Source organism: Muscardinus avellanarius (genome assembly GCF_963383645.1).
Source record: "Muscardinus avellanarius genome assembly, chromosome: 1".
NCBI classification, from domain to species: Eukaryota; Metazoa; Chordata; class Mammalia; order Rodentia; family Gliridae; genus Muscardinus; species Muscardinus avellanarius.
The window spans coordinates 89,106,924-89,117,606 of record NC_137786.1 but is presented as its reverse complement, the minus strand read 5'-3'; the positions used below and the strand labels follow the sequence as shown (position 1 = coordinate 89,117,606).

Genomic DNA, 10,683 nt, shown 5'->3' with positions numbered 1-10,683 from the left:
TAACATTCCCAATTTGAGTGTCAGAATCATAAAGATGAAATTATTGTACCAAAGCCTTTTTTCCTAGCTAAAGAGCTATACAAACTAACGGTCAACATTCTGTTTTCTTTGTAGTTGCGTGCTCTAGAATGATACCCACCCCCCAAGTACCTGTGGTTTCATTCCTGTTTCCAAAATTTGATCCAAACATTTTTTTCTATTCCAGGAACACTTAGCTGATATAACCATCTATAATGTGAAGAGTCATGTACAGAATACAGCCGTGGATATTCTCTAGCCACGTGTAGGCTGACCTAAAGTGAGTTGGACTGCACGAGTCTCTCATGTGTTATTCCTAGCAAACACACGGTCCCCTCGCAGGGTTAGGTGTTGAAGCTGGTACTGTAGCACTTCTGTGTCAGCTGGCTCCTTGATGCTCATTTTATCTAGATTGAGGTAGTCCAGAGATTTGGAGTGAGCCCTCTTACCTTTAAGAAGACAAAGAGGCAGGGGCCCATGGAGGGCTTTGTAAGGTTCATAAGGTAAGGTCTTAGTGCACTTGTCTCCTGAGCTGGGCATCCGCCTTCGCCTCCTGCCGTTGACCGCTGGAATCTCATAGGGCTGGTAGTACCTACTTCTGGTTTTATACAAACGAGAGGAACGTGCAAGTCCCGCATCCAGCTGTTTGGAGCGCAAGGAAGGCATGGCTTCCCCCTTGCTGTCTTCACCTCCTGTGCACTTCTGGGCCAACTTCAGGAGTTCCTCACCAGTTGTGAAGCCAACCAAATAGTTAGAGTCCATGTGAAGAATCTGGTAGCCTGACACAGTTCGACGCATGGGTGAGCAGGGTGTGCTGGAGCAGCGGGGCTTCTCCGCCTCCGCCTTTCCTGGGGAGCTCACCTCAGCCACAGGCAAGGGCAGGGTGCTCAGGGTACTTCTGGTCTCCCCATTGATATCTACTTCCATTTTAGGCACCAATCTGCACACTCCTAAAAATAAACAGACTCAGGTTAGAAGAGCAGAATGCACAGAACCCTGGGCCAAGCCGGATGCTCTGAGAAGTCAGGGCACAGGTAGTAACACTGCCTGGAAAACAGCTTGTGTACAAAGATAGGTCTTGCCCATGTCTTTCAAACAGCTCACAGTGGGCATAAAATGACCACTACTGCCTACAAGAACTCAGGTTAAATGCAAGTCTGAAGTACTATGAAGAGGTTCAGATAAAAAGGCAAACAGAAAACAATAATATTTAAGTACAGCACTCCATTTGACCCCATAAAATTTATCTCTTGACATAATATTAAGTAAATTGAATACAGATCTCAACATTAGGTAAATAAAAGCAAGCAAAGTTTCACATGATTTCTCAAAATATTTCCAACTCATGTATTACATTTTCCTCTCATTTAATTTAGAATAAGGGCTAGTACATGACACCTACAGTTCTGTTTCACTGTGCTGAAAAGGCATATAATACAACTGATGAAACTGATTGATTTTTTGTAAGAGTTGCAATTTAAACCAAAAAATAATAGTTTTAGTGTATGGAGTAGTCCTTGGAGAAAGTTATCCCAAACCTTGTAAATTTTCTCCCTTCCATATACTATAAATTATTTAAAGAAAATCATATCCTAGTTTAAAAGTTAGTCCTAAACTAAATTGTATGTCATGCCACACATAATGTTAAAAACATATAAAATATTCAATGTCATCATCTATAACTATTTAGTTAAAAACACCATGATTTGTTTTTAATACCGAAGACATCTCTTTTGAATAGTTTAATAAATAGTGAAATGATTCATAATAAGTAATATTGCTCATTATAATTATGACATTACATAGTTTGAAAAACTCCACTAAGAAGGACCATAAATAATGACTAGGTTCCTACAAATTTGGAAAAACAGACACTAAGAAAAACAGCAACAATGTCACTTCTGAGAAATTTTACTTCGACTTTATCTTCAATTGGAAGTAGCTTACACAGTTTTTTATTGCAATACTGAGGATTGAACAAAGGGACAGTCTACCACTCATCCACACCCCCAGCTTTTATTATTTTTGATTTTGAGACAGGGTCTCACTAAATTGCCCAAGCTGACCTCAAACTAGAAATCCTCCTGCCTCAGCCTCTCCAAGCAGCTGGGATCACAGGTGTGCAACACCCACCTGCAGCAATTACAAAGCTTTAAGTATCTCAGAACGCTAATCAAAGTATTGAATAACTGAGTTTAAGATGAAGATTCTTACTAAAGAAGACTACTATAGTAAATAATTCTTATGAATCCCTTTATAAAACAAATAGCTATTTTCTAATTGAAGCATTTACTAAAGTTTTGTGTTCATTTAACATCCAAAAGTTCAGGAAACTAAAGACAAAAAATCCAGAACCATCTTCCTTCGTGCATGCTAAAATTTCCTTCAGTTGAAGGTTGTAAAGTTACCAGATATCAACCTGTCCTTACTGTGGTCCCCATCTACAGCACAACTGAAAACAAACATTTCATAACGATTCCTGAAATAAAGCAAATGTCAGAGGGATCAATACAGGGATGACTATTTACTCAAAACCTTGGACTATTTCCAGTGTCTATTTATCCAAAATAATCCTAGTCTCTCAACCCTTCCTAGATTTAAAGCAATTAGCCTTATAGTACTTTATGAATGTAAAAATAAACTTATACTCCATTGTGCAAGTCTTCAGTAAGATCTGAAGAATGACTACCAACTACTTTGATATGCATCAAAAATTTTCTAGCAATGAACTTTAGAGGGCCATATGTAACATCACCAATTTGTGTGTGGGGGGGTACTGAGGATTGAAGCTAGTGGCATTCTACCTCTGAGCTACACCCCCAGCACTATTTTTTTATCCTTTATTTTGAAACAGGGTCTTGCTAGGTTGCAGAGAAACTCACTAAGTTGCTGAAGCTGACTGTGAACCTGCAATCCTCCTGTCTCAGCCTCCCAAGGACTGGGATTACAACTGTGCACCACCATGCCTGGCTCACCAAATTTTTTTATGATAAGTATCCTAAGCCCAAAGATAAATCAATCCGTCTTTTCTCACTAATTCTAAAGCCCCAAAAGAGCACAAGAGAGCAGATCCAAAGCCTCCAACCTACATAACCTGACTTGCAGTTACAAGCAGGAACTGTTTCCCTGATACTTCATTCTGAAGAAGGACAGGATGGTCAGTGAGGCAAAAATAAACAGGGCCAGGGAGGATATGGCAGGCACACATGTGAAAACTACAAGCACCATACCCAAGGACAGCTACAAGACGGGAATGCAAGCAGTCCATGAGACTTAGACCCTGGTCTAAGCCTCTTCCAAATATATCATTCATGACACCCCTAACCACTTCATTCTCATTTGGTATATTAGAAACTTTTTTTTATTATTGCACTGTAATCCTGTCATACTGACGTTCAGAGTGATAAAGGCATACATTCACAAAGCATTCAGTGAGCCCTACCCCAGTTCTAGAAACTTTAAGACCCATAAATTCAGATCCTGTACATACAAAATGAGGCAATAATTTATATCAAGGTTGAAATTCATCTCTGTTGCCTAAAAGAGAGGAAAAAATGGCTAAGCAAATTAGCTGTGTATAAAGTTGCAACAATGAAGAATGGACACAGGCTTCTATGATCAACAAAATCATCAAGCCCTCCCCCCCTCAACCTGGCACTAAGTCAGTCCTGCTGTGCCAAGGCAAAGAGTCAGAATTCTTAGAATCTCTCCCGGTGGAAAATACAATGGCAGGATACAATGGTTTACAGAAACAGGAATAAATGATATATTAGGTAGCAAATAAGTATCTTGAATATTATAAAAGTGAAGAAAGTAGATGAAGAAATATATAAGGATATATATATATATATATATATATATATATATATATATATATATATATATATATATATATATAGTGGTACTGGGGTTCCTGGAAGCCCTTCTACCTTCAGGCTACACTCCCAGACCTATTTTTACATTTTATTTGGAAACAGGGTCTCCTAACCCAGCGCGCGTGGCTGGCTTCAAACCTGTGCAATCCTCCTGTCTCTGCCTCCCAAACACGGGGATTACAAGCGTGCGCCACCACGCCCGGCTTATAAGGATAAATTTTGATGAGAATGAAATACACACTAATATTAGATGAATAACTACAATCAGTTAAGTTTCTAACAATGAATATCACCACTAAAAAATCATCTGCCTCAAGCAAAGCTACCTAAACATATTTTGGGGCATCTACCTGGAAAACAATGATTTAACTTGGGTCCTTAAGTAGAAGAAATAATGCTTTAATGCTCTGAAAATTTCAACCACGCAGAAGTTGGTAGAAGAATTGGTAGAAGAAGCCTACCATATTTTACTGAGGCAGACAACATACACTACAACAGAAAGTTACAGAAATCTAATATCCTCTATCATAAAAATGTAACCTAGCAACTAAGGATAATGAGAAAAGAGGTCCACACATTCGGTAAAATTTATTTTCTTTTATCTTTTTTTTTTTTTTTTTTTTTTTTGGTGGTACTGGGAACTCAGGATTCTCCTACCTCTGAGCTACACCCCAGCCCTAATTTTTTATTCTTTATTTTGAAACAAGATCTCACTAAGTTGTGGAGAGCCTCACTAAGTAGCTGAGCTGGGCACAAACCTGCATTCCTCCTATTATCTCAGCCTCCCAAGTACTGAGACTATAAGTGTGTAGCACCATGCCCAGCTAGGTAAAAATTCAGAGTGAGATTCTCATTGCAAGGGAACATGAAATGCTTATTTTAAATATTACATATACAGCAGTTACCTGCTGAGCTTCTGACAAGCTTCTGACAGCTAAAAAGCTGCTTGTACTTTTTAGCTACCAAACATCAGTACTTTTGTGGCGCATAGGCACAAGGACAAGAGCATCTTCAGGTCTTATTATTCATGTAGGAACAGGAAGGCTCAAACCAGGATTTTCACAAATGGCTTACATTTTTTGAAGGAGTCTTTGTATTTATAGATATCACCCTTCTAAAGGATGTGAACAAAAAAAGCTACATGGAGACTGGGTTTCGGAAAGGCGAAGACTAATTGGCAAATATTTCATGTTTAATTGGAGAGAACGCTAAGCAGTGTACCCCATTCTTCAACGTGCCTGAAAGGGAATATTTTGTTACCAAATTCTTCAGAATTTCTCGACTTGGCTTAAATACTGAGGCAAAACCCTGAGAAAGTTATAGAATCAATTTTCTCAGAATTTGCTTAAGGACTTCCCCACCTAAAGAAGGGATGACTTCTAATACCAGAATTCTACTAAAAAAGAAAAATTCACTACAGGCTGAACAGTCTTAATGTCAGCTGACCTCCTCCCCATCCCACTCCCAGTAGCTAGAATTTCAGATGTACACCCAGGTGCAGAGCGGCATCTTGATATGCGGATTCTAGTATTTTCCGCATCAAAATTTATTTTAAAAACTTGTATGTGCACGTATGCATAATGGGGGTTGAATCCAGCGTACATGGCCAAGGACTTTTCACATACCTCCAGCCTTTAAATTTTTTATTAAAAGAATTCATTAGGAAATTCATCCACAATGACTGCTACTGGAGATAGCCTATGTTTAGCAGCAAATTGCTCGTGTTTTTACCATCAAAACACTACATATGGTCTTGCTGTTTTAGTAAGCCCCTTAATAACTCAGCATTTTGTTTCATATGCTAAAATAAACCTGTATTCAAGAAGCATACTGACAGCCAGCCATGGTGGTGCACACCTGTAATCCCAGTACTTGGGAAGCTGAGACAGGAGGATCTCAGGTTCAAGGCCAGCCTCAGAAATTTAGCAAGACCCTCAGGCAACTTAGTGAGACACTATTTCAAAACTCAAAATAAAGCCGGGCGTGCTGGTGCAGGCTTGTAATCCCCGAGCTTGGGAGGCTGAGACAGGAGGATCGCACAGGTTTAAAGCCAGCCTCAGCTGGCTTAAGAGACCCTGTCTCCAAATAAAATACAAAATAGGTCTGGGAGTGTAGCCCAGAGGTAGAGGTACCCTGGGTTCCATCCCCAGTACCACCAAAAAAAAAAAAAAAAAAAAAAAAAAATCAAAATAAAATAGAAGCGAGGAGTATGGTTTAAAGATAGAATACCCCTAGGTTCAATCCCCAGTACAAAAAAATCAAAATAAATAAAAAGCATACTACCAAGATATTCCTGCAGGGACATACAAGCACCACTTCTACTGAACCAGTCAACAGTAAATCAGGTCCAGTGCTGACGTCTACATTCCAGACCACTGAAAACTAGAGGCCCAAGATGCCTTCTGGCTTCCACTCATGCTTTTTATATGGAATTTAAAGCTGAAGTAAGGTCTTGAAACAGGAAATTGAAAGAAGTTTTAATGGCATAGGAACAGAAGCATCAAAATTTCTGTAGCCAAGACAAGCATCAAATTTTCTGTAGAACAAAATTAAGATTAGAAAGGCCAACTTGTAGTAGTTGAGTAGTGCTTTTAAAACTGAGTTTTCTTAAACAAATACTAAAAGCAAATATCATTTTTAAATGACACCTAAGGTCTGTCAACAGGTGAATGGATAAAGAAAATGTATAGACATACAATAATTTTTTTTTGGGGGGGGGGCGGGTCTGGGGATGGAACCCAGGGGCATTCAACCTCCCATCTATACTTACTACCCTATTTTTTATTCTTTATTTTGAAACAGGTTCTCACTGATTTGCAGAGAGCCTCACTTAGTAGCCATGAACTACAATCCTCTGGTCCCAGCCTCCCAAATGCTGGGATTACAAGCGTGCACCACCACGCCTGGCACAATGAAATTTTACTCAGCCATAAAGGAAAAGAAAATTATGTCATGAAGGGAGATGGGTGGAATTCAAATTTCTGATATTATTTTCACTTATACACAGATCCTTTTTATAAATAAATATACATTTTTTTAAAATGTATATATTTTTAAAAATAAATATATATTTTTTCCTCAAAAAATAAAAAATAAAATTTCTATATACTATAAAAATACACAGTGTGCATTTTAAAAGTATTGGGTATAACACGCACTGCCTAGCAGGAAGGTTCTGGATGCAGGTAAAGCAAACAGGCTCAAAGCAGAGCTTTCACGGAGAACCTCTGCACAGAGACCACAACCTGCACGGAATCTGCCCTCCCAGAGGCCACGCGGGAGTCCAGTACATGGCACAAAGAGGAATACTCGAATATGTAACCCAGATGCCTTAGTCCAGCTCTGAAAATACTTGATATGTTTCATAAGTGCTATACAAAGATTCTTTTAGAGAAGCATTGCATTCTGGCTTTTTTTTTAATCAGGCTTATTAAAAAATTAGCCCTAATATTCATAATACTGCTTCATATTGCTTTAACTGCATTTAGCAACATATAGCTATACCATATGAACATACCCATCCTAAATGTATAAAACAAAAAGGTGATCATGTTAACAGAATCCTTTTCAAGAAGTATCTGAAATGAAACAGACATCAAGAGAAGGGAAGGGGGGGCAGCAGTGGCAACAGAAAAGTGGGGGGGAAATCTAGGGCAGGGGTAGAATTCTTCCAGTCTTTTCAATATGGAAATAAAATAGGTTAAAACAAAACAAAAAAAGAACTACCTGAAATGAGCCATTTAAAATAGTTGTTCCTTGGGAAATGGGGTTTCTCGTCTGACTAATCTTGGTCTAGTGATGGCTCCAATCCAAGAAGACAGGGCTGACCTGGAGCCATGAGTTCACTCCTGGCCATGGCCACAACCCAGGTCCTGGCTCCTGTGACCTCATCATGCTGTGATGCCAGCATGTGGCTCCCAAACCTGTCTATACAGTGAAACATCTCAAAGGGCTTCAAAAAATAGTGCTATTTACTCTATCCCAAATTTGTGATTTAACTGAACTGGGGTGTGGAGCTCCAGGTGATTCTAATATGCATTTAGGTTGGGGACCTTGGCAGAGAACTTATCAAACAGAAGAATTTCACTCCTCTCAGTTCTTGGGTTTTTTTCCTTTTTTCTTTTTCTTTTTTCTATACTGGGGATTGATCCCAGGGCCTGGCAGATGCTAGGCAAGGCTCTAAACACTGTGTTACAACCCCAGCCTTAAGTTTCTATCTTTTTAAATCTGAAATTAAACAGATTAAAGTGTCTGCTGTTTATTTAGTCATATTAATAGGCATAATTTTTGCTTGCTTACTTAACAACATATCCCTTTGGTCTTTCAATTTACTGTTTCTAATCCATTGTGGGCTGAAAATATCTAAACAACCTCATTAAAATTGGATATAAAATTTAAAAAATCTGAGCTGAATGAAATTTGAGCTACTTCATCCACATACACTTTGGTATATTAGACATTTAGTCTTTGTGGGTTACAGTTAATTTAGAAAACAGTTTGGCAGTTGCTCCTAGAGTTAAGTAAATGCTTATTAAACAAACAAGCTATCCTATTACTAGGTATTTACCTAAGAAAAATGAAAATATATATCCAAGCAAAGACCTGAACATGATTATTTGTAACAGCTTCATTCATAAATAGAAAGCAACTCAATTATCTATCTTTGTGAAACAGGGGAGCAAACAGTGGTCCATCCATACGATGGAATACCACTCAGCTATGAAGAGGTGCAAACTAGGAGCACACAGTAAAAGCAGCAGGTGGAAAATGCTTTTCCATCTGAAAAGGACATTCTGAAACGGACAAACACCAACAATCAATGACTGCCAAGAGCTGGGGTACAAGGAGAAAACGGCAACAAAAGAGCACGAGGGGATTTGAGTGTTGATGAAAATACTGTGTTTAGTTATTATGGTGGTCATTACATAACTGGATGCCTTTGTCAGAATACAGCAAACCAACCACACGTTGTGAGTGAATTTTACTGTATGTCAGTTTTACTTCAATAAACCTGACATAAAAATGGAAAAAGTCTTTGTCACATTTCCAAGTTTTGGATGGGCCTCCAGGCTTTATAATTTTTGGGGGCTGTATAATCCTGAAGTCAGAAGGAATCGTAATGATTTTCTACTATGTGTGTGATCAACTTCCAAGAAAGGAAACTTGCTGTTTCCTAAGTTGACTCATTACTTTTTATAGGTCTGCTAGAATGCCATTTTACTTAGTATAACATATACACTCAAATGTAACAAATATACACATATAAGAGAGAGAGAGATGGATAGCCATACCCACATAAATATATTTCTGTAGTTTCTACCCATTGTTCTTAGTTTTATGCTTTATTTCAGATGGATGAGTTAGTGAACCAGTCACATTATTTTGTATTTAAAATTCTCTAAAAGCACTTTGTACTAATGGTTTTTAAGCTTCTTGTTTATTTCCTTAAAGCTGAAAATTTTAGTAGTGTTTCCATTTTTTTCAATATTTTATTATTTTTGCGGTACTGGGGATGGAACCCAGAGCATTCTGCCTCTCTAAGACACCCCCCCCCCAGCTTTATTTTTTTATTGTTTGTTTTTTGAAGCAGGGTCTCACTGAGTTGCAAAGGACCTCACTAAGTAGCTGAGGCTGTCCGCGAACTGTGATCCTCCTGTCTCAGTCTCCAAAATGCTGGGATTACAGGGTTGTACCACCACGCCCATTCGTTTCTGTTTTTGGTTTTGGTTTTAATATTTTAAAAGGCACTTTTATAAACTTGATATGCTACATCTACTTAACAATACTAGCATTTGTTTCACCTCCTCATTCCTTTAAATCATTCTGCTACTGTTTGTGAATTTAGAAATCATTTAGGATAAATCAGCTTTTACCAAGGATAACAACCAAAGGAATTTAAAGTAAGGACCTAGATAGAGAGTGGCCAAGTAGAATGAATGGTATGTCAAAGCAAGAACATAACTACATTATGATGTGAAGTCTCATTAAAATGAGAAATATTGTCCCGATTAAAATTTTTTGAATGGTCATTAAAATCCTTTAATACAAATTACTTTGAATACAGCTCTAGGAACCATAGAATCACAGTAATACAGTTGTGAACATTCCGATGAGCTAAAAAGATCATTATTATTTATTCTCATTCTCCCTCTCCCTCTCCCTCTCCCTCTCCCTCTCCCTCTCCCTCTCTCTCTCTCTCTCCCTCTCTCCTTTGGTGGTACTGGAGATGGAACCCCGGGGGCCTTTTACCTTTGGCCTACACTCCCAGACCTATTTTATATTTTATTTGGAAAAAGGGTCTCTTAACCAGCAGAGGCTGGCTTCAAACCTGCACGATCCTCCTGTCTCTGCCTCCCAAGCACGGAGATTACAAGTGTGCACCACCATGCCTGGCTTTATTCTCCCTTTCAAAGACTTGGCACCACACAGACAATCATGTCAGCACAGACACACAGATGACACATTGCAAAAAAAAAGGACAACTAAACAAAGACAACAGCATTGAATACTTGTAATAGTTTAAATCCACGCAGTGATAAAAAGGAGCCTCACACTGGCAGTGAATCACAGAGGGACTAAGTAAAAATGATTTTCCTTTCAGCCACTTGTTAGCTATTCTTTACCTGTGGTGACATATAACTAGAACTTCGTAAATTGTTTCACCCAATGTTTGCAGATTAAAACTTTGACTAACATTTTCCCCAAATTAACTCAATAAATTATTTTATGTCCTGATATAACATTCAGGATTATAAGAAATTTTTATAGTAATTTTTAAAAAGAAAATGTA

General features: G+C 38.3%; 1 protein-coding gene across 1 annotated transcript; it reads right to left on the bottom strand.

The window, feature by feature from the left end:
* Nucleotides 1-321: 321 nt before the first annotated feature.
* MACIR (macrophage immunometabolism regulator) lies at nucleotides 322-966 on the bottom strand (the record flags this gene model as incomplete). Its single annotated transcript, XM_080701594.1, has 1 exon — nucleotides 322-966. Exon 1 carries the CDS (start codon nucleotides 943-945, stop codon nucleotides 322-324), a length of 624 nt encoding a protein of 207 aa, XP_080557720.1. The 5' UTR covers nucleotides 946-966.
* Between the last annotated feature and the right edge of the window lie 9,717 nt (nucleotides 967-10,683).